This window comes from Cinclus cinclus, chromosome 37, assembly GCF_963662255.1.
Source record: "Cinclus cinclus chromosome 37, bCinCin1.1, whole genome shotgun sequence".
In the NCBI taxonomy this organism is placed as follows: Eukaryota; Metazoa; Chordata; class Aves; order Passeriformes; family Cinclidae; genus Cinclus; species Cinclus cinclus.
In genome coordinates this window covers 665,002-688,818 of record NC_085082.1, presented here as the reverse complement: position 1 = coordinate 688,818, position 23,817 = coordinate 665,002, and the positions used below count along the sequence as shown (strand labels likewise).

At 59.8% G+C, this 23,817-nt stretch overlaps 2 protein-coding genes across 2 annotated transcripts in view; both read right to left on the bottom strand.

The window, feature by feature from the left end:
• Positions 1 to 973: 973 nt before the first annotated feature.
• Positions 974 to 10,220, bottom strand: CAPNS1 (calpain small subunit 1). The gene is made up of 11 exons (XM_062512496.1): positions 10,170 to 10,220; positions 9,140 to 9,454; positions 8,617 to 8,650; positions 8,402 to 8,491; positions 6,460 to 6,517; positions 6,264 to 6,328; positions 6,022 to 6,090; positions 5,051 to 5,129; positions 3,466 to 3,582; positions 1,987 to 2,045; positions 974 to 1,158 (listed from the first exon to the last, which is right to left on the bottom strand). The coding sequence occupies exons 2-11, from the start codon at positions 9,304 to 9,306 to the stop codon at positions 1,132 to 1,134; spliced, it is 765 nt and encodes a 254-aa protein (XP_062368480.1). The 5' UTR covers positions 9,307 to 9,454; positions 10,170 to 10,220; the 3' UTR covers positions 974 to 1,131.
• A 1,945-nt stretch (positions 10,221 to 12,165) lies between these two features.
• The window catches only part of LOC134055975 (CAP-Gly domain-containing linker protein 3-like), a gene marked incomplete at its 5' end in the record, with an annotated part of 16,930 nt that continues 5,278 nt past the window's right edge, over positions 12,166 to 23,817 (bottom strand). Inside the window, 9 exon segments of the mRNA XM_062512447.1 lie at positions 12,166 to 12,194; positions 12,197 to 12,219; positions 13,334 to 13,406; positions 13,872 to 13,936; positions 14,691 to 14,814; positions 16,182 to 16,278; positions 16,760 to 16,947; positions 17,996 to 18,131; positions 22,334 to 22,570. Coding sequence (XP_062368431.1) covers positions 12,166 to 12,194; positions 12,197 to 12,219; positions 13,334 to 13,406; positions 13,872 to 13,936; positions 14,691 to 14,814; positions 16,182 to 16,278; positions 16,760 to 16,947; positions 17,996 to 18,131; positions 22,334 to 22,570 — 972 coding nt within the window.

Sequence of the window (23,817 nt, the reverse complement as noted above, 5' to 3'; positions counted from 1 at the left end):
CGGACCGGGACTGGGACTGGGATAGGAGGGTTGGGACTGGGATACCGGGACTGGGACACCGGAACTGGGACACCCTGACCGGGACTGGGACTGGGATAGGAGGGTTGGGACTGGGATACCGGGACTGGGACACCGGGACTGGGACACCCGGACCGGGACTGGGACTGGGATAGGAGGGTTGGGACTGGGACACCGGGACTGGGATACCGGGACTGGGACACCCGGACCGGGACTGGGACTGGGATAGGAGGGTTGGGACTGGGATACCGGGACTGGGACACCGGAACTGGGACACCCGGACCGGGACTGGGACTGGGATAGGAGGGTTGGGACTGGGATACCGGGACTGGGATACCGGGACTGGGACTGGGATACCGGGACTGGGACACCCGGACCGGGACTGGGACTGGGATAGGAGGGTTGGGACTGGGACACCCGGACTGGGATAGGCGGGACTGGGACACCCGGACTGGGACTGGGATACCGGGACTGGGATACCGGGACTGGGACACCCGGACTGGGACTGGGATACCGGGACTGGGATACCGGGACTGGGTCACCCGGACTGGGATAGGCGGGACTGGGACACCCGGACGGGGACTGGGATACCGGGACTGGGACACCGGGACTGGGACGCCGGAACGGGGATACTGGATCTGGGACTGGGATACCCGGACCGGGACTGGGACTGGAACCCCCATAACGGGACTGGGACCCCCGAACCGGGACCGGGACCCCCCTGCCAGGACCCCGAGCTGAACCCGGGACCCCCCCCATTACCAACCTTCGGAGCCTCCCCGGACCCCCAGTGCTGAGGATCCGCCCCCTCCCGGTGCCCCCCAAATCTTCACAGACCCCTCCCCAAATTCTCAACCCCCCCATAAAACTCTCCCAGACCCCAGAGACCCCCCAAAATCCCCAGGGACCCGCCCAAAATCCCCCCCAAAACAGAGCCGAAAGTTCCGAGTGAGTTTGGAGGGGTGGGGGGTGTTTATTTGGGGAGGGGGAGTGCAGATTTAGGGCGGGGGGGGGGGGGGCTGGGGGTGCAGTTGGAGGGTCCAGGAGGATTTTTGGGGTCCTGGAGTGTCCGGGGGGATTTTTTGGGGTCCTGGAAGGTCCTGGAAGGTCCCATCACGAGTACATGGTGAGCTGGAGCCACTGTTGATGGGGGGAGACCTGGTTAGGATTTGGGGAATTTTGGGGGTCCCTGGAAGGTTTGGGGTCACCCCAAGAAAATTTGGGGATGCTCCTGGGGGGGATTAAGGGGGTTCAGGGAAGGTTTGGAGTCACCCCAGAGGGATTTTGGAGAGTCCAGGGTGGGTCTGGGGTCACCCCAGAGGGATTTTGGGGAGTCCAGGGTGGGATTTGGGGTCACCCCAGAGGGATTTTGGAGAGTCCAGGGTGGGTCTGGGGTCACCCCAGAGGGATTTTGGGGAGTCCAGGGTGGGTCTGGGGTCATCCCAGAGGGATTTTGGGGAGTCCAGGGTGGGATTTGGGTCACCCCAGAGGGATTTTGGGGAGTCCAGGGTGGGATTTGGGGTCACCCCAGAGGGATTTTGGGGAGTCCAGGGTGGGTCTGGGGTCACCCCAAAGGGATTTTGGGGATCCTTGAAGAGTTTGGGGTCACCCCAGAGGGATTTTGGGGAGTCCAAGGTGGGTCTGGGGTCATCCCAGAGGGATTTTGGGGAGTCCAGGGTGGGATTTGGGGTCACCCCAAAGGGATTTTAGGGGATCCCTGAAAGATCTGGACTCACCCCAACAAACTTTGGGGTCACCCCTGAAGAAATTTGGGGGGAGGTCCCTGAAAGATTCGTGGTCTCCCCAGTGACACAAGCAGGGCCATTTTGGGATCATCCTTAGAAAAACCTCCCCAAAATTCTGGGACATTCCAAAAACCCTCCCGGGGGACCCCAAAAATCATCTCGGGGGACCCCAAAAATCATCTCGGGGGACCCCAAAAATCATCTCGGGGGACCCCAGACCCACCTCCTGGAGGCTGACACGGATCTGCCCCGACCCATCCCGGTCCAGGGACTTGAAGGCACCTGGGGGGACCCCAAAAATCAGTGAGGGGCACCCCAAAAATCAGTGAGGGGCACCCCAAAAATCAGTGAGGGGCACCCCAAAATCGGGCTCTGCACCCCGCCCCCCACTCCCTCTCAAGGAACCCAAATAAAACTCCGGGATTTTGGGGTTTCCCCCGAATTTTTGGGTCCCGCAGGGATTTTGGGATTGGTCTCCTGGGTTTGGGGTTTCCTCCCACCCTAATTTTGGGATTTCCCCCCCCCCCCCCCCCCTCAATTTTGAGATTTTCTCCTCTCAGTTTTGGGATTTTCCCTGTCCAGATTTTGGGATTCACCCCCCCCCCCCAGATTTTGGGATTTGCCCCCAGATTTTCAGATTTCTCCCCCCTCTCCCCCAGATTTTGGGATTTCCACCCCAAATTTTGGGATTTCCCCCCCAGATTTTAGGATTTCCACACCAAATTTCACCATTTCCTCCCAGATTTTGGGATTTCCACCCCAAGATTTTGGGATTTTCCCCCCTCAGATTTTACCATTCCCCCCCAAAATTTTGGGATTTCCTCCCAGATTTTGGTATTTCCCCTCCACATTTTGGGATTTCCCCCCCCAAGATTTTGGGATTTCCCCCCCAGATTTTGGGATTTCCACCCCAAATTTTGGGATTTCCCCCCCAGATTTTCAGATTTTCCCCCCAGATTTTCCCATTTCCCCCCAAAATTTTGGGATTCCCCCTCCAGATTTTGGGATTTCCCCCCCCCCCCCACCGAGATTTTGGGATTCCCCCCAGGACTTTGGGATTCCCCCCAAGATTTTGGGATTTCCCCCCAGATTTTGGGATTTCCCCCCCCCCAGATTTTCAGAATTTGGGAATTCCCCCACCCCTCCCCAATATTTGGGATTTCCCCCCAGATTTTGGGATTTCCCCCCCCCCCCCGAGATTTTCAGATTTCCCCCCTCCCTGAGATTTTGGGATTTCTCCCCCAGATTTTGGGATTTCCCCCCCCCAGATTTTCAGATTTTGGGATTCCCCCACCCCTCCCCAATATTTGGGATTTCCCCCCCAGATTTTGGGATTTCCCCCCCCGAGATTTTGAGATTTCCACCCCCCAGATTTTCAGATTTTGGGATTTCCCCCACCCCTCCCCAATATTTGGGATTTTCCCCCCAGATTTTGGGATTCCCCCCCCCCTCAGATTTTGAGATTTCCCCCCCCCCTGAGATTTTGGGATTTCCCCCCCCCCAGATTTTCAGATTTTTACCCAACCCCCCCCCCCCCAAAAAAAAAAAAAAAAATTATTACATCCCCCCCCCCCACCTCCCCATCCAAATTTCCCCATCTCCTCCCCATATTTCACCATCCCACCCCCCATAAAATTTCCAGATTCTCTCCCCACCCCACCCCCCCCCAAAAAAAACCCAAAATATTTTGGGGTTCCCGTACGGAACATGGCGTCCAGGCGCACGAGGCAGCTGATGAAGTTGTCAAAATCCAGGTTCCCCCCCTCGTCCCCGTAACGACGCCCCAAAACCCCCCAAAGTGCGGGGGGCAGCCGAAATCCTGGGGAGGGGGCACAAGGGATTTTTTTTTTTTTTTTAAGCCCACTTCCCCTAATTCCAACACACCCCAAAATTTGGATAATTTGGACCCCAAAATTGGTCAAATCCTCCCCCCCCCCCCCCCAAAAAAAAAAAAAAAATCCCATTCTCTCCTCCTGAATATTCCCATCTTCCACCCCGAGGAGCCCAAATAATTGTGAATCTTCCCTAAATATAATTTGGGGTCACCCCTAAAATCGCCCCAAAAATATCCTTGAGCCCTCCCCCCCCCCCCTCGAATATCCTGAGCGCTCCAAAAATCCCGAATCCAAAATCTTAGGGGGATCTGGGGAGTCCCCGGAGGGTTTTGGGGTCAACCCTGGGGGATTTTGGGGGGTCCCTGGTGATTTTTGGGAACCCTGGGGTGAATTTGGGGCTCCCCAGGGGAATTTGGGGTCACCCTGGGGTGATTTTGGGGAACCCTGGGGTGATTTTGGGGCTCCCCAGGGGAATTTGGGGCTCCCCAGGGGAATTTGGGGTCACCCTGGGGTGATTTTTGGGAACCCTGGGGTGAATTTGGGGCTCCCCAGGGGAATTTGGGGTCACCCTGGGGTGATTTTTGGGGTCCTTGGAAAGTTTAGGGTCACCCCGTGCTGGTTTTTGGGGCTCCCCAGAAATTTTGGGTCACCCTGAGCTGATTTTTTAGGGCAATTTTTGGCATCACCCCCGTGCTGATTTTTTAGGGCAATTTTTGGCATCACCCCCGTGCTGATTTTTTAGGGCAATTTTTGGGATCACCCTGAGCTGATTTTTTAGGGCAATTTTTGGCATCACCCCCGTGCTGATTTTTTAGGGCAATTTTTGGCATCACCCCCGTGCTGATTTTTTAGGGCAATTTTTGGGATCACCCTGAGCTGATTTTTTAGGGCAATTTTTGGCATCACCCCCGTGCTGATTTTTTAGGGCAATTTTTGGGATCACCCCGTGCTGATTTTTTAGGGTAATTTTTGGGATCACCCCGTGCTGATTTTTTAGGGTAATTTTTGGCATCACCCTGAGCTGATTTTTTAGGGTAATTTTTGGCATCACCCCCGTGCTGATTTTTTAGGGCAATTTTTGGGATCACCCCGTGCTGATTTTTTAGGGTAATTTTTGGCATCACCCTGAGCTGATTTTTTAGGGTAATTTTTGGCATCACCCCCGTGCTGATTTTTTAGGGTAATTTTTGGCATCACCCCCGTGCTGATTTTTTTTAGGGGGCTCCCCAATAATTTTTGGACTCACCCCCCCCCACAAGAGCCGACTTCAAAAAATCCCGATGATTTTTTCAAACCTCCCCTGAACAATTCCAACCCTCACCCCAACCCAACCCAACCCCACCCCCAAAACCCCTCCCCCGCACCCCTCCCATCCCCCCCAAGCCCCCAAATTTCTGAAAACCCCCCCCACCCAAAAAAAAAAAAAGAAAATAAATAATAAATGCCCCAAACCTGCGGCCTCAAAGGCCCCTGGCAGCTCCTGGGGCCCGATGGTCCCCGAGCGATCGGCGTCGAATTCTTTGTACACGCACTGGGGGAGGGGAAAACAAAAAAAAAAAAAAATTTTGGGGGGGTGGGGGAGGGGGGAGGGGGGGGGTCATCCCCGGTTAGGGGTCGTGCACCCCCCCCCCAAAAAAAAAAAAAAAAAAATCCTTCACCCCCCCCCCCCAAGAATTTGAGGACCCCTCCTCAATAAAAAAACTCAAAAAAATCCCAACCCCCACCCCACCCCCACCCCCTGTTTAATGGGATTTAAGGGGGAGGGCCGAGAATTTTGGGATTTCGGGGATGGGAATTTTGGGATTTCGCGGATGGGAATTTTGGGATTCGGGGATGGGAATTTGGGATTCTGGATGGGAATTTTGGGATTCCAGGATGGGAATTTGGGATTCTGGATGGGAATTTTGGGATTTCGGGGTGGGAACTTTGGGATTTCGGGATGGGAATTTTGGGATTTGGGGATGGGAATTTGGGACTCAGGATGGGAATTTTGGGATTCGGGGATGGGAATTTTGGGATTCCGGGATGGGAATTTGGGATTCTGGATGGGAATTTTGGGGTCTCCTCAGTTCTGAGCAATCCTCGATTTTGGGATGCCCACTTTTGATTTTGAAGTTCCCACCCCCGATTTTTTGGGGTGCCCCCCCCCCCCCCCCCCCCCCATCCCTGACCCCCCCCCTCCCCAATTTTCATCACTCCTCGATTTTTGACCTTTTATTTTAGGATTCCCCCCCCACCCCCCCCAATTTTGGGATCCATTTTGGGGTCTCCCTCCATCCTCAGCACCCCCAATTTTGGGATCCCCGTTCCACTTTGACCTCCCCCACTTCATATTTTTAGGACACGCCCCCCCTCCCGCCCCCCCCCCCCACACCTCAATTCCAGACCCTCCCCCAAATTTCCAAATTTTTGGGGGTCCTCACCTGCCACTTCTTGATGTTATTCCAGAGATATTTGAACTCCTCAAATCCCAATTTCCCGGTGGTGTCGCTCTTGGATTGGGGGAGGGGGCTCATCAAGGACATTTTGGGGAGCGGCGAAGAACCCATCCCCCCCCCCCCTCCCCCCCACCCCTCCCGCATTTCCCCACACCCCAAAATCCCCCCCCCAAAATCCCAACCCAAAAAAAAAAAAATAAAATAAAAATAAAAAAATCTCAGGATACATCCATGACCGCCACCATGCTCCGGCACGTGTCCAGCCCAAATCCATCCGTCTTCAGGTCGGGGTCTGGGGGGGTCACGGGGTTTTTTTTGGGTTTTTTGGGAGGGTGGAGGGGGTGTTCCCCCAATTCCTGGATCCAGTCAGAGCCACGGGAACCCCAAAATCCCACCCTAATCCCGATTTTGGGGGGCACTCACGGCGGGTGACGACCCTGTTGAGGATGTTCATGAGCTCGGTGGGGCTCACCTCCATGTCCTGGGGGAAAATTTGGGTGGGTGGGAGGGGGGTGGGGGGTGGGGGGAACCCCAAAATCCTGATCATGAACCTTGGGGGAATCCCAAATCCTGAAAAAAAAACCCAAATCCTGAAAAATCCCAAAATCCTGATCATGAACCTTGGGGGAATCCCAAATCCTGACAAAAAACCCCAAATCCTGAAAAAAACCCCAAATCCTGAAAAACCCCAAAATCCTGATCATGAACCTTGGGGGAATCCCAAATCCTGAAAAAAAAACCCAAATCCTGAAAAATCCCAAAATCCTGATCACGAACCGTGGGGGGAATCCCAAATCCTGACAAAAAACCCCAAATCCTGAAAAAAACCCCAAATCCTGAAAAACCCCAAAATCCTGATCATGAACCTTGGGGGAATCCCAAATCCTGAAAAAAAAACCCAAATCCTGGAAAAAAACCCAAATCCTGAAAAAAAAACCCCAAATCCTGAAAAAAACCCAAATCCTGAAAAAATCCCAAAATCCTGATCACAAACCTTGGGGGAATCCCAAATCCTGAAAAAAAACCCAAATCCTGGAAAAAAACCCCAAATCCTGAAAAAAAACCCAAATCCTGAAAAATCCCAAAATCCTGATCATGAACCTTGGGAAAATCCCAAAATTTGGAGATTCCCCAAAATCCTGGTCATGAACCTCGTGGGAATCCCAAAACTTGGGGAAACCCCCAAAATCCTGATCTCAAACCTTGTGGGATTCCCAAAATTGGGGATCCACCCCTAAATCCTGAGAAACCCCAAAATCCTGATCCCAAATCCTGGGGGATCCCCAAATCCTGGGGAACCCTGGGCTAGAGGGGGTTGGGGGATCCCAGTGGGATTTTGGGGGATCCCAGGTGGTTTTGGGGGATCCTGGTGAATCCCGGTGGATCCCGGTGGATCCCACGAATCCCAGTGGACACCGACCCCTCAATCCCAGTGGGTCCCCCAAATCCCAGTGGATCCCAGTGATTCTCTCAATCCCAGTAGATCCCAGTGGACCCCTCAAATCCCAGTGGATCCCAGCGAGTCTCTCAATCCCAGTAGATCCCAGTGGATCCCAGTGAGTCTCTCAAATCCCAGTGGATCCCAGTGGACCCCTCATATCCCAGTGGATCCCAGTGGATCCCAGTGAGTCTCTCAAATCCCAGTAGATCCCAGTGGACCCCTCAAATCCCAGTGGATCCCAGCGAGTTTCTCAATCCCAGTGGATCCCAGTGGATCCCAGTGAGTCTCTCAAATCCCAGTGGATCCCAGTGGACCCCTCATATCCCAGTGGATCCCAGTGGATCCCAGTGAGTCTCTCAAATCCCAGTAGATCCCAGTGGACCCCTCAAATCCCAGTGGATCCCAGCGAGTTTCTCAATCCCAGTGGATCCCAGTGGATCCCAGCGAGTCTCTCAAATCCCAGTGGATCCCAGTGGACCCCTCATATCCCAGTGGATCCCAGTGGATCCCAGTGAGTCTCTCAAATCCCAGTGGATCCCAGTGGATCCCAGTGAGTCTCTCAATCCCAGTAGATCCCAGTGGATCCCAGTGAGTCTCTCAAATCCCAGTGGATCCCAGTGGACCCCTCATATCCCAGTGGATCCCAGTGGATCCCAGTGAGTCTCTCAAATCCCAGTAGATCCCAGTGGACCCCTCAAATCCCAGTGGATCCCAGCGAGTCTCTCAAATCCCAGTGGATCCCAGTGGATCCCAGCGAGTCTCTCAAATCCCAGTGGATCCCAGTGGATCCCAGCGAGTCTCTCAATCCCAGCGGATCCCAGTGGATCCCAGCGAGTCTCTCAATCCCAGCGGATCCCAGTGGATCCCAGCGGATCCCAGTGGATCCCAGCGGATCCCAGCAGATCCCAGTGGTCGATCCCTCACCTCCCCGGCCAGCTGGGTGAAGAGGCGCCGGAACTGCCGAACCTCCTCGCTCTCGTTGGCGTCGACCGTGGAGATGTGAGCACGGGGGGGCTGGGACACGGGGAGGGGACACGGGGGGGTCAGGGGACCCCAAATCTGGGGAGGGGTCCGGGGACACCCCCAGGGGGTCCCCGAGGAGTGGGGGGGGGGGGGGTGGGGGGGTGGGTGTCACTTACGGGGGGCTCGGGGTTGTAGTGGGCGGCGGCTTCGCTGTGGGAGGGGTCAGAGGGGTCACCCCCCCCCTAATGTCCCCAAAGGGTCACCCCCCCCCCCAATGTCCCCAAAGTGTCACCTCGCCCCCTCCCTCAATATCCCAAATGTCACCAATGTCCCCCAGTGTCCCCAAATGTCCCCAATGTCCCCAAATGTCCCCAATGTCCCCCAATGTCCCCAAATGTCACCAAATGTCACCAATGTCCCCAAATGTCACCAAATGTCACCAATGTCCCCCAATGTCCCCAATGTCCCCAATCCCCCTCAGTGTCCCCATTGTCCCTCAACCCCCCCAATATCCCCCCAATGTCACCAAATGTCACCAAATGTCACCAATGTCCCCCAATGTCCCCAAATGTCCCCAATCCCCCCAATCCCCCCAATCCCCCCAATATCCCCAATGTCCCCCTGTCCCCCCAATGTCCCCAATCCCCCCCAGTGTCCCCAATGTCCCCAACCCCCCCAACCCCCCCAGTGTCCCCTCACCTGATGGCACTGATGACTCCTCCCAGGACCCCCATGGCTCCCCCGGCGCCGCCCCCACCGCCCCCTCCCCCGCTCAGGAGCCCCCCCAAAACGGAGCCGATGCCCGCGGGGAGACCCCCCCCACCGCCCCCGCCCCCACCGCCCAGTAACCCCTTCACCAGGAACATGGTGCCAAACTGGGAGGCGCTGGGAGCGCTGGGAGGGGGTACTGGGAGTGCTGGGAGGGGTTACTGGGAGTACTGGGAGGGGTTACTGGGAGTACTGGGAGGGGTTACTGGGAGGACACCAGGGCGTTACTGGGAGCACTGGGAGCGGCTGGAAGAGAAGGAGACAGCACCGTTAGGAGACACTCGGGATACCGGGGGGGTTCCGAGGAACCCCAAAAATCCCCCAAAAAACTCCCCAAAACCCCCCGGGATTCCCCCGGTTCCGAGGGAGTGTTCGGAAGTGTTCGGGAGAGTTCGGGAAGAGTTCGGGGAGGGCTCGGGGAGGGTCCCAGGAGTGTTCGGGCAAAATTCGGAACGGGTCGGGGATGGTTCGGGAGGGACTGGGAGGGTCCCGAGAGTGTTCGGGAGGTCCCGGGAGGGTTCGGGGAGGTTCGGGAAGGTTCGGGAGAGTCCCGGAAGGGTTCGGGGAGGTGGGTTCGGGGAGATTCGGGAGAGTCCCGGAAGGGTTCGGGGAGGTTCGGGAAGGTTCGGGAGGGATTGGGAGGGTCCCGGGAGAGTTCCGGGAGGTTCGGGGAGATTCGGGAGAGTCCCGGAAAGGTTCGGGAGGGATTGGGAGGGTCCCGAGAGTGTTCGGGAGGTCCCGGGAGAGTCCCGGGAGGGTTCGGGGAGATTCGGGAGAGTCCCGGAAGGGTTCGGGGAGGTTCGGGAGAGTCCCGGAAGGGTTCGGGGAGGTTCGGGAAGGTTCGGGAGGGATTGGGAGGGTCCCGAGAGTGTTCGGGAGGTCCCGGGAGGGTTCGGGGAGATTCGGGAGAGTCCCGGAAGGGTTCGGGGAAGGTCCAGACGGTTTCGGGAGGGTTCGGTACCTGCGGGAGCGGCGCCGGTTCGGGACCGGAACGGGGAAGGGGCGGGGTCACTTCCGGGAGGGGGCGTGGCCTGGAAAAACCGAGAGGGATCCGCCCTGGGCGTGCCCGAAAGAGGGCGTGGCCTAACGGATAACCGATCGTAGGGGGGCGTGACCAATAATTTGATTGACAGCAACATCCATAGAATCTTCCATCTGGGTGGGCGTGACTAACAGCATGATTGACCGCTGAACGCCACGGGGGCGTGGCTATGCAGATTAAGTAAGCGCGTAGATGAGCCTGCGCGTGACGTCATCAGAGCGCGCCGGAAACAAAATGGCGGCGCGGGGGGGGGGAATTTTTGGGGTCCCTTCCCCCACTCGAGGGGTTCCCCCCACAGGACCCTCGCAGTCCCCTCCCCCTCCCCATTCCCCCCCAGATTTGGGGACCCCTCCCCAGTTTTGAGGTCCTTCCCCCCCCCCCCCACCATGTCCTTCCCCACTTTTGGGGTCCCTCCATGTTCCCCTCCCCAGTTTTGGGGGCTTCTTTCCCCATTTTGGGGTCTCTTTCCTGGTTCAGGGGTCACCTCCTATTTTTTGGGATTCCCCACCCCATTTGTGAGGTTCCCTACCCAGTTTTGGGGTCCCCTCCCCAATTTTGGGATCCCTCCCGTTTTTTTTAGGGTCCCCTCCCCAATTTTGGGATCCCTCCCCATTTTTAGGGTCCCCTCATCAATTTTTGGGATCCCTCCCCTTTTTTTGGGGTACCCTCCTCAATTTTGGGATCCATCCCCCCACCCACCCCATTTTTTAGGGCCCCCTCCCTGATTTTGGGATCCATCCCTGATTTTGGGATCCCCTCCTCAATTTTGGGATCCCTCCCCCCACCCACCCACCCACCCCATTTTTAGGGTCCCCTCCCCAATTTGGGGGGTCGCGGGCGGTACAAAGGATTTTATTGGTGGCAGAAGCGGCTCCGGGGGGGCCCATGCGGCAGCGGGGGAGGGGCAGGGGACACTTTTTGGGGACATTTGGGGACATCTGGGGACATTAAAGCCACTGACACGAGCGCGAGGGGGGAGGGGACGTTATTGCTACTGCGGGGGGGGGGGGTGGTGGAGGGGGAGGGGCGGCCGGGAGCCACCCCTCCCCCATTTAATTTTTGGGGAGGGGTCAGGAGGGAAAAAAGCCGGGATTTGGGATCCCCAAAATATTTCGGGAAGGGGGCGTGGCATCGATTCCCAAAATTCATGAATTCATTGGGTCCAGAGGGAACAACTCCTCCCCCCCCCCCCCCCCCCCCCAAAAAAAAAAAAAAAATTGGGGTTGGGTGGGGTGGAGGAGATTCCCCAAAAATATTTTTGGGAGTGGGCGTGGCATTGATCTCCACCTCCCCCCTACCAAAAAAAAAAAAAAAAAAAAAAATCAATAAATTCCGGAGCGAACAGCCCCAAAAATTGGGATTTGGGATTCCCCCCCCCCCAAAAAAATACTCCAGGAATTCCCAAAAATTACCGCTGGGTTCCAGAGGGGGAAAAATTGGGATTTGGGATCTCCCAAAATATTCCGGGAAGGGGCGGGGCCTCAAGCCCCTTAGTTAATTAATTATTTAATTAATAGGTTCCAGAGTGAACACCCCAAAATTTGGGAAGGGGGGGTAGGGGGGAGGGGGGGGGGGGGGCCTGCGGTCGTTTATCCCCATCGCTGTTTTCGGCAGGTTCAGCCCCAAATTTGGGGTTTTTTGGGGGATTTTTTGGGGGGGGTCTGACCCCTCCCCCATCGCTGTTATCAGCAGATTTGGCCCCAAATTTCGGGGAGGGGCCACTCCCAAACCCCCCCCCCCCCCCAACCCCCCAACCCCCCCAGTGCAGAAGGTTCCAGAATGAACAGCCCGGGACAAGGGGGAGGGGACAACGGGGGGGGGTCACATCACGTCTCCCCGGGTGGGGGAGGGGCACCAAGGCACTGGGTGGGGGAGGGGGCGGCGGGGTGGGGGAGGGGAGGGGTGGGGGAGGGGGTTAGGACTGCATCTCGGCCCGGAGCATCACGGGAACCAGCAGCAGAAGAGTAACCTGGGGACAGGGGGACATGGGGACATGGGGACATCCCCTGGGGACAGGGGGACATGGGGACATGGGGACATCCCCTGGGGACAGGGGACATGGGGACATGGGGACACCTCCATGGGACATCCCCTGGGGACAGGGACACCCCTTTTGGGACAGGGACACCCCCATGGGACACCCCTTGGGGACAGGGACAGTGTGGGGACAGGGGACAGGGACAGGGGACAGGGACATCCCCCTGGGAACAGGGACACCCCCATGGGACAGGGACAGGGGACAGGGACATCCCCCTGGGGACAGAGACACCTCCATGGGGACAGGGACACCTCCATGGGACACCTCCTGGGGACAGGGACAATGTGGGGACAGGGACATGGAGACATCCCCATGGGACAGGGACACCCCCTTTGGGACACCCCCTGGGGACAGGGACAATGTGGGGACAGGGGACAGGGACATGAGGACATCCCCTGGGGACAGCCCATGGGGACAGGGACATGGCCTCGGGACAGGGACACCCCCATGGGACAGGGACACCCCCATGGGACAGGGACACCCCCATGGGACAGGGACACCCCCTTGGGGACAGGGACACCCCCATGGGACAGGGACACCCCCATGGGGACAGGGACACCCCCTTGGGGACAGGGACACCCCCATGGGACAGGGACACCCCCATGGGACAGGGACAGGGACAGGGACATCCCCCTGGGAACAGGGACACCCCCTTGGGGGCAGGGGACATGGGGACACCCCCTTTGGGACAGGGACACCCCCATGGGACAGGGACACCCCCTTGGGGACAGGGGACATGGGGACACCCCCTTGGGGACAGGGACATGGCCAGGGGACAGGGACACAGCACTGGGGACAGCCCATGGGGACAGGGACACCCCCCAAGCACAAGGACAACCCCTGGGGGACAGCACGGGGACAGCGCCAGCCCAAGGTGTGGCAGTGTCCCCTCAGTCCCTCTGTGCCCCCGTCCCTGTGTCCCTGTGTCCCTGTGTCCCTCTGTCCCTGTGTCCCTCTGTCCCTCTGTCCCCGTGTCCCTGTGTCCCTCTGTCCCTGTGTCCCTCTGTCCCTCTGTCCCCGTGTCCCTGTGTCCCCATGTCCCCACCTGGAGAAGGAGCTCTCGGATGTGATGTCCTTGGGGGTCCGCACAGCCGGGAAATTGCGCTTGGGCTGTGACACTGCGGGGACAGAGGGACAGAGGGGACAGAGGGGACAGAGGGACAGGGGGACAGAGGGACAGGGGGGACAGAGGGACAGGGGGACAGGGGGGACAGAGGGACAGGGGGACAGGGGGACAGAGGAACAGGGGACAGAGAGACAGGGGGGACAGGGGGACAGGGGGACAGAGGGGACAGAGGGACAGGGGGGACAGAGGGACAGGGGGACAGAGGGGACAGAGGGACAGGGGGGACAGAGGGACAGGGGGACAGGGGGACAGAGGAACAGGGGGACAGAGAGACAGGGGGGACAGGGGGACATGACCTTCAGCAGCCAATCAGCAGCACCAACCCTGCCCCACCCACCTGTCACTCACTGTCCCACCCTGTCCCACCCACCTGTCAATCACTGCCCCACCCTGCCCCACCCACCTGTCACTCACTGTCCCACCCACCTGTCAATCACCGCCCTGCCCCGCCCCTCACCTGTGACCGGCTGGGCCTTCTTTTCGGAGGTGCCATCCCCGGTCTCCTCCTTGGGACCCCCGATCCTGGTGGGGGGGACACGGGGACAGGGTGTCACCACAGGGTCCCCTGTGACCTCCCTGTCACCTCCCTGTGTCCCCTGTGGCACCACAGGGTCCCCTGTGACCTCCCTGTCACCTCCCTGTGTCCCCTGTGGCACACAGGGTCCCCTGTGACCTCCCTGTCACCTCCCTGTGTCCCCTGTGGCACCACAGGGTCCCCTGTGACCTCCCTGTCACCTCCCTGTGTCCCCTGTGGCACCACAGGGTCCCCTGTGACCTCCCTGTCACCTCCCTGTGTCCCCTGTGGCACCACAGGGTCCCCTGCGCCCCCTCCACGCCCCCACACCCCTGTGACCCTCTGTCACCTCCCTGTCACCTCCCTTAACCACCCTGTCCCTCCCATTCCGGTGTCCCCCTCATCCCAGTGTCCCCCCTGTGTCCCCTCATGTCCCTCCCGTGTCCCTCCCATATCGCCCCCATGTCCCCACGTCCCCCTAGTGTCCCCCCAGTGTCCCCTCTGTGTCCCCCCCATGTCCCCGTGTCCCCCCCGTGTCCTCACATCCCCCTCGTGTCCCCACGTCCCCCCCGTGTCCCGCCCATGTCCCCCCCATGTCCCCTGGTGTTTCCTGTGTTCTCCCCACGTCCCCCCATGTCCCCCCCGTGTCCCCCCGTGTCCCCCCCCGTGTCCCCCCCGTGTCCCCCCCGGTGTCCCCCCATGTCCCCCCCGGTGTCCCCCCCGTGTCCCCCCCCCGTGTCCCCCCCGTGTCCCCCCCCGTACCTCTGGACGCGGGAGGGGGGTGCGAAGACGCCGTGTTTGGGGGGGCAGGTGAAGTAACGCACCCCAAAAACGGAGCCGTCGTGTTTGCCCCCCGCAGAGTCCAGCTCCACCCCGAACCAGTACCCTGGGGACATCGGGGGGACATCGGGGGGACATTGGGGACATCGGGGGGACATCGGGTGGACATCGGGGGGACATCGGGGGGACATTGGGGGGACATTGGGGACATGGGAGGGACATCGGGGGGACATTGGGGGGACATTGGGGACATCGGGGGGACATTGGGGGCATGGGGGGGACATCGGGGGGACATTGGGGGGACATTGGGGACATGGGAGGGACATCGGGGGGACATCGGGGGGACATTGGGGACATCGGGGGGACATCGGGGGGACATCGGGGGGACATTGGGGGGACATTGGGGGCATGGGGGGGACATCGGGGGGACATCGGGGGGACATTGGGGACATGGGAGGGACATCGGGGGGACATTGGGGGGACATTGGGGACATCGGGGGACATTGGGGGGACATTGGGGACATGGGGGGGACATCGGGGGGACATTGGGGACATGGGAGGGACATCGGGGGGACATTGGGGGAACATCGGGGGGACATTGGGGACACGGGGGGACATCAGGGGACATCGGGGACATCAGGGGGACATCGGGGGACATGGGGGGCATGGGGGACATCGGGGGACATTGGGGACACAGGGGGGATATTGGGGGGGATATGGGGGGGATATGGGGGGGAACATTGGGGACACCAAGGGGACATCAGGGGGACATCGGGGGGACATTGGGGGGACATTGGGGACATCGGGGGACATTGGGGGGACATTGGGGACATGGGGGGGACATCGGGGGGACATTGGGGACATGGGGGGGACATCGGGGGGGACATGGGGGGGACATCGGGGGGACATTGGGGACACGGGGGGACATCAGGGGACATCGGGGACATCAGGGGGACATCGGGGGACATGGGGGGCATGGGGGACATCGGGGGACATTGGGGACACAGGGGGGATATTGGGGGGGATATGGGGGGGATATGGGGGGGAACATTGGGGACACCAAGGGGACATCAGGGGGACATCGGGGGGACATCAGGGGGACACAGACATGGGTCATGGAGGAGGGGGGTCCCACCACAATGGGGTCCCATGGGGGGGTCCCAGGGAGTGTCTCTGGGGGTCCCCAGCCCATGGGGGTCCCGTGGGGAGGGGTCCCGGGGGGGTCTCAGGGGAGGGGTCCCCAGCCCATGGGGGTCCCAGGGGTGGTTTCAGGGGGGGTCCCCAGCCCATGGGGGTCCCAGGGGTGGTCTCAGGGGGGGTCCCCAGCCTTTGGGGGTCCCGTGGGGAGGGGTCCCAGGGGGGGGGTCTCAGGGGGGGGCCCCAGCCTTTGGGGGTCCCAGGGGGGGTCTCAGGGGCGGTCCCCAGCCCTTGGGGGTCCCGGGGGGAGGGGTCTCAGGGGGGTCTCTGTCTCACCGGGGGCGAAGTCGGTGCGTCCGTAGAACCGGGCCCGGCCCTGGCGCTGTCCGGCCACCAGCACCGCGTCCCCCGGGGCCACCCGGCGACCCTCACGGTCCAGCCACGCCCCGGCCCGCTTCCGGGAGGCTGGGAAAGGGGGCGGAGCCAGAGTGACCACACCCATCCCAGCCACACCCATCCCAGCCACGCCCCGAGACACTTCTGGTATGCTGGGGGCGGGGCCAGAGTGACCACACCCATCCCAGCCACGTCCTGCCCGCTTCCGGGAGGCCAGGAAAAAAGGGGCGGGGTCAGAGCGACCACACCCTGTCACGCCCATCACAGCCACGCCCATCACAGCCTCACCCATACAACTTCCGGGATGCGGGGGGGGGGGGGGGCGGGGGGGGGGCCAGAGTGACCACACCCATCCAAGCCACGCCCTTGCCTTGTGGGATTTTGGGGGACTGCGGCTTTGGGGGGCGTGGGGGGTGTTCAGGATGACCCCAGAATTAGGGGTGGGGTCAGGTGGGGTCCTCTGGATTTTGGGGGGGGGGGGGGGGGGCGTGTCCAGAATTTGGGGGAGTCCCCAGAATTTTGGGGGTGTCCCCTGGATTTCGGGGGGCGCTCCCAGAATGTTTTTTGGGGAGGGGGTCTGTACCTCTCTTGTCCTTGCGGGATTTGTGGGGGGCTCGGGCCGGGGGTCCCGGGGGGCTCGGGGGCGGCGACGGCGCCGGGGGCTGCTCCTCGGCCTTGGAGATCTTGGACACCGAGGCGAAGATGCCTGTGGCCAGTATGGACCAGTATGGACCAGTATGGACCAATCCAGACCAGTACGAACCAGTCAAACCCAGCATAACCCAGTATAACCCAGTATGACCCAGTACGGCCCAGTCCAAACCAGTATGGCCCGGTCTGACCCATCATGGCCCAGTCCAACCCCATGTGAACCAGCCCAACCCAGTCCAAACCAGTATGGCCCAGTCCAACCCAGTATAACCCAAGGACAGAGAAGGACACCCCCCCCCCCAAAAATATCCAGAGAAGCCCCCAAGGGGATCCCCCTCCCCACCCCAGAGGGTCCCGGGGGTCCCGGGGGTCCCATCCCCACCCCAGAGGGTCCCGGGGGTCCCGGGGGTCCCATCCCCACCCCAGAGGGTCCCGGGGGTCCCGGGGGTCCCGGGGGTCCCATCCCCTCCCCAGAGGGTCCCGGGGGTCCCGGGGGTCTCGGGGGTCCCATCCCCACCCCAGAGGGTCCCGGGGGTCCCGGGGGTCCCGGGGGTCCCATCCCCACCCCAGAGGGTCCCGGGGGTCTCGGGGGTCCCATCCCCTCCCCAGAGGGTCCCGGGGGTCCCGGGGGTCCCATCCCCTCCCCAGAGGGTCCCGGGGGTCCCGGGGGTCCCACCCCCTCCCCAGAGGGTCCCGGGGGTCCCAGGGGTCCCGGGGGTCCCATCCCCTCCCCCAGAGGGTCCCGGGGGTCCCGGGGGTCTCGGGGGTCCCATCCCCTCCCCCAGAGGGTCCCGGGGGTCCCATCCCCTCCCCAGAGGGTCCCGGGGGTCCCGGGGGTCCCGGGGGTCCCATCCCCTCCCCCAGAGGGTCCCGGGGGTCCCATCCCCGCCCCAGAGGGTCCCGGGGGTCCCATCCCCTCCCCAGAGGGTACCGGGGGTCTCGGGGGTCCCATCCCCTCCCCCAGAGGGTCCCGGGGGTCCCATCCCCTCCCCAGAGGGTCCCGGGGGTCCCGGGGGTCCCACCCCCTCCCCAGAGGGTCCCGGGGGTCCCGGGGGTCCCATCCCCTCCCCCAGAGGGTCCCGGGGGTCCCGGGGGTCCCGTACCCTGTTTGGGGGGGCAGATGAAGTACCGGACCCCCCCCACGCTGCCGTCGTTCTTCCCCTCGGGCTCGTCCAGCTCCACCCCCGCCCACTGACCGCTGGCAAAGGCCGTGGTGCCGCAGAACCTGAGTGTCCCCACCTGGGGACAAGGGGGACACACCTGGGTGACGCCTGAACCCCAAAAAACCCGGCCTCGAAATACCCACATGAACCCCCAAAAAATCCCAAATGCCAAAATCCTCCCCAATCCCAGCAAAGGCCGTGGTGCCAGGAAACATCGGTGTCCCCCACGCAGGAGGGGTTTGGTGTGACACAGGTGTGACACAGGTGTGACACAGGTGACACACAGGTAACACAGGTGATGACACAGGTGACACAGGGTGGGTCTGGGGTGACACAGGTGTGACACAGGTGACAGAGGCGATGACACACAGGTAACAGAGGTGACACACAGGTGAAACAGGTGTGACACGGGTGTGACACACAGGTGACACAGGTGATGACACCGGTGACACAGGGTGGGTCTGGGGTGACAGAGGTGTGACACAGGTGACACACAGGTAACACAGGTGATGACACCGGTGACACAGGGTGGGTCTGGGGTGACAGAGGTGTGACACAGGTGACACACAGGTAACACAGGTGTGACACAGGTAACACAGGTGTGACACAGGTGTGACACAGGTAACACAGGTGTGACACAGGTGACACACAGGTAACACAGGTGTCCCACCTTGCCACTATCCAGGCGCACCCTGTCCCCCAGCTGCAGCCCCAGGCACAGCAGCATCAGCGTTCCGGGCAGGTTTGGGGTGACACAGGTGTGACACAGGTGTGACACAGGTAACACAGGTGTGACACAGGTGACACACAGGTAACACAGGTGTCCCACCTTGCCGCTATCCAGGCGCACCCTGTCCCCCAGCTGCAGCCCCAGGCACAGCAGCATCAGCGTTCCGGGCAGGTTTGGGGTGACACAGGTGTGACACAGGTAACACAGGTGTGACACAGGTGTGACACAGGTAACACAGGTGACACACAGGTAACACACGTGTGACACCGGTGACACAGGGTGGGTCTGGGGTGACAGAGGTGTGACACAGGTGACACACAGGTAACACAGGTGTCCCACCTTGCCGCTATCCAGGCGCACCCTGTCCCCCAGCTGCAGCCCCAGGCACAGCAGCATCAGCGTTCCGGGCAGGTTTGGGGTGACACAGGTGTGACACAGGTGTGACACAGGTAACACAGGTGTGACACAGGTAACACAGGTGTGACACAGGTGACACAGGTGTCCCACCTTGCCGCTATCCAGGCGCACCCTGTCCCCCAGCTGCAGCCCCAGGCACAGCAGCATCAGCGTTCCGGGCAGGTTTGGGGTGACACAGGTGTGACACAGGTAACACAGGTGTGACACAGGTAACACAGGTGTGACACAGGTGACACACAGGTAACACAGGTGTCCCACCTTGCCGCTATCCAGGCGCACCCTGTCCCCCAGCTGCAGCCCCAGGCACAGCAGCATCAGCGTTCCGGGCAGGTTTGGGGTGACACAGGTGTGACACAGGTAACACAGGTGTGACACAGGTAACACAGGTGTGACACAGGTGACACACAGGTAACACAGGTGTCCCACCTTGCCGCTATCCAGGCGCACCCTGTCCCCCAGCTGCAGCCCCAGGCACAGCAGCATCAGAGTTCCGGGCAGGTTTGGGGTGACACAGGTGTGACACAGGTAACACAGGTGTGACACAGGTGACACAGGTGTGACACAGGTGACACACAGGTAACACAGGTGTCCCACCTTGCCGCTATCCAGGCGCACCCTGTCCCCCAGCTGCAGCCCCAGGCACAGCAGCATCAGAGTTCCGGGCAGGTTTGGGGTGACACAGGTGTGACACAGGTGTGACACAGGTAACACAGGTGTGACACAGGTGTGACACAGGTAACACAGGTGTGACACAGGTAACACAGGTAACACAGGTGTCCCACCTTGCCGCTATCCAGGCGCACCCTGTCCCCCAGCTGCAGCCCCAGGCACAGCAGCATCAGCGTTCCGGGCAGGTTTGGGGTGACACAGGTGTGACACAGGTGTGACACAGGTGTGACACAGGTAACACAGGTGTGACACAGGTAACACAGGTGTGACACAGGTGTGACACAGGTGACACAGGTGACACACAGGTAACACAGGTGTCCCACCTTGCCGCTATCCAGGCGCACCCTGTCCCCCAGCTGCAGCCCCAGGCACAGCAGCATCAGCGTTCCGGGCAGGTTTGGGGTGACACAGGTGTGACACAGGTAACACAGGTGTGACACAGGTAACACAGGTAACACAGGTGTCCCACCTTGCCGCTATCCAGGCGCACCCTGTCCCCCAGCTGCAGCCCCAGGCACAGCAGCATCAGCGTTCCGGGCAGGTTTGGGGTGACACAGGTGTGACACAGGTAACACAGGTGTGACACAGGTGACACACAGGTAACACAGGTGTCCCACCTTGCCGCTATCCAGGCGCACCCTGTCCCCCAGCTGCAGCCCCAGGCACAGCAGCATCAGCGTTCCGGGCAGGTTTGGGGTGACACAGGTGTGACACAGGTGTGACACAGGTAACACAGGTGTGACACAGGTGACACAGGTGTCCCACCTTGCCGCTATCCAGGCGCACCCTGTCCCCCAGCTGCAGCCCCAGGCACAGCAGCATCAGCGTTCCGGGCAGGTTTGGGGTGACACAGGTGTGACACAGGTAACACAGGTGTGACACAGGTGTGACACAGGTGTGACACAGGTAACACAGGTGTGACACAGGTGACACAGGTGACACACAGGTAACACAGGTGTCCCACCTTGCCGCTATCCAGGCGCACCCTGTCCCCCAGCTGCAGCCCCAGGCACAGCAGCATCAGCGTTCCGGGCAGGTTTGGGGTGACACAGGTGTGACACAGGTAACACAGGTGTGACACAGGTAACACAGGTAACACAGGTGTCCCACCTTGCCGCTATCCAGGCGCACCCTGTCCCCCAGCTGCAGCCCCAGGCACAGCAGCATCAGCGTTCCGGGCAGGTTTGGGGTGACACAGGTGTGACACAGGTGTGACACAGGTGACACACAGGTAACACAGGTGTCCCACCTTGCCGCTATCCAGGCGCACCCTGTCCCCCAGCTGCAGCCCCAGGCACAGCAGCATCAGCGTTCCGGGCAGGTTTGGGGTGACACAGGTGTGACACAGGTAACACAGGTGTGACACAGGTAACACAGGTGTGACACAGGTGACACACAGGTAACACAGGTGTCCCACCTTGCCGCTATCCAGGCGCACCCTGTCCCCCAGCTGCAGCCCCAGGCACAGCAGCATCAGCGTTCCGGGCAGGTTTGGGGTGACACAGGTGTGACACAGGTGTGACACAGGTAACACAGGTGACACACAGGTAACACAGGTGTCCCACCTTGCCGCTATCCAGGCGCACCCTGTCCCCCAGCTGCAGCCCCAGGCACAGCAGCATCAGCGTTCCGGGCAGGTTTGGGGTGACACAGGTGTGACACAGGTGTGACACAGGTAACACAGGTGTGACACAGGTAACACAGGTGACACACAGGTAACACAGGTGTCCCACCTTGCCGCTATCCAGGCGCACCCTGTCCCCCAGCTGCAGCCCCAGGCACAGCAGCATCAGCGTTCCGGGCAGGTTTGGGGTGACACAGGTGTGACACAGGTGTGACACAGGTAACACAGGTGTGACACAGGTGTGACACAGGTGTGACACAGGTAACACAGGTGACACACAGGTGACACAGGTGTCCCACCTTGCCGCTATCCAGGCGCACCCTGTCCCCCAGCTGCAGCCCCAGGCACAGCAGCATCAGCGTTCCGGGCAGGTTTGGGGTGACACAGGTGTGACACAGGTGTGACACAGGTAACACAGGTGTGACACAGGTGTGACACAGGTGTGACACAGGTAACACAGGTGACACACAGGTGACACAGGTGTCCCACCTTGCCGCTATCCAGGCGCACCCTGTCCCCCAGCTGCAGCCCCAGGCACAGCAGCATCAGCGTTCCGGGCAGGTTTGGGGTGACACAGGTGTGACACAGGTGTGACACAGGTAACACAGGTGTGACACAGGTGTGACACAGGTGTGACACAGGTGTGACACAGGTGTGACACAGGTGACACACAGGTAACACAGGTGTGACACAGGTGTGACACAGGTAACACAGGTGTGACACAGGTGTGACACAGGTGTGACACAGGTAACACAGGTGTGACACAGGTGTGACACAGGTGTGACACAGGTAACACAGGTGTGACACAGGTGACACACAGGTAACACAGGTGTCCCACCTTGCCGCTATCCAGGCGCACCCTGTCCCCCAGCTGCAGCCCCAGGCACAGCAGCATCAGCGTTCCGGGCAGGTTGTCGTAGTTGGGCAGCGTCACTCGGGGCAGGCTGCAGCTCAGCGGAACCGCGTCCAGCAGCAGCCGCCGCAGCTCCCGCGCCGCCTCGGCCGCCTCCGCCCTGTCCAGGGCCATGTCCGTGGGGTCCGGGACCACCTCGGCTGCCACTTGTCCCTTGCTGTTCTGGTGGGGACAAGAAAAACGGGGCTCAGGTGGTGGCGGGTGGGGTTTTTTTGGGGGGGTTTTTGGTTTGTTTGGTTTTTTTGGCGGGGTCGGAGGAGGGCGTGGCGCGGTTCGTTTAGGAAGGTTTGGGGTGGTTGGGAAGGGCGTTGGGGGTTCGCTAAAATCTGGAGGGAATGATGGTGGGTGGGTGTGCGTGTGTGCGGTGTTAGGATCCCCCGAAATCCATCGGGAATGCCCAAAATCCAGCGGGAATAAACAAAATCCATCGGGAATAAACAAAATCCATCGGGAATAAACAACAAAATCCATCGGGGATAAACAACAAAATCCATCGGGGATAAACAACAAAATCCATCGGAATAAACAACAAAATCCATCGGGGATAAACAAAATCCATCGGGAATAAACAAAATACATCGGGAATAAACAACAAAATACATCGGGGATAAACAACAAAATCCATCGGGAATAAACAAAATCCATCGGGGATAAACAAAATCCATCGGGAATAAACAAAATCCATCGGGAATAAACAAAATACATCGGGAATAAACAACAAAATCCATCGGGAATCCACAAAATCCATCGGGAATAAACAAAATACATCGGGAATAAACAACAAAATCCATCGGGAATCCACAAAATCCATCGGGAATAAACAAAATCCATCGGGGATAAACAACAAAATCCATCGGGGATAAACAACAAAATCCATCGGGATAAACAACAAAATCCATCGGGAATAAACAACAAAATCCATCGGGAATCCACAAAATCCATCGGGGATAAACAAAATCCAGCAGGAATCCACAAAATACATCAGGAATCCCCAAAATCCCCTCAGGAATCCCTACTGTGTTTTATCAGGACCCCCAAAATCCGTTGGGAATCCCAAATTTTGTCGGGAATCCCCAAAATCCGTCGGGAATCCCCAAAATCCGTCAGGAATCCCCAAATTCCATCAGGAATCCCCAAAATACATCAGGAATCCCCAAATTCCATCAGGAATCCCCCAAAATCTGTCAGAAATCCCCAAAATCCGTCAGGAATCCCCACTGGGTGTCCCCAGAAACCCCAAAATCTGTCAGAACCCCCCACCCCAATCCCCAGGACCCCCCCAAACCCCAAATCCACATCTCCCCCCCAATATTTCCCCAAAATCTCTGCACACCGTAATCCCACATCAGCCCCCACTCCCACCTATCCCTGAACGCCCCCCAAACCCCCCAAAATCCCCCCCAGACCCC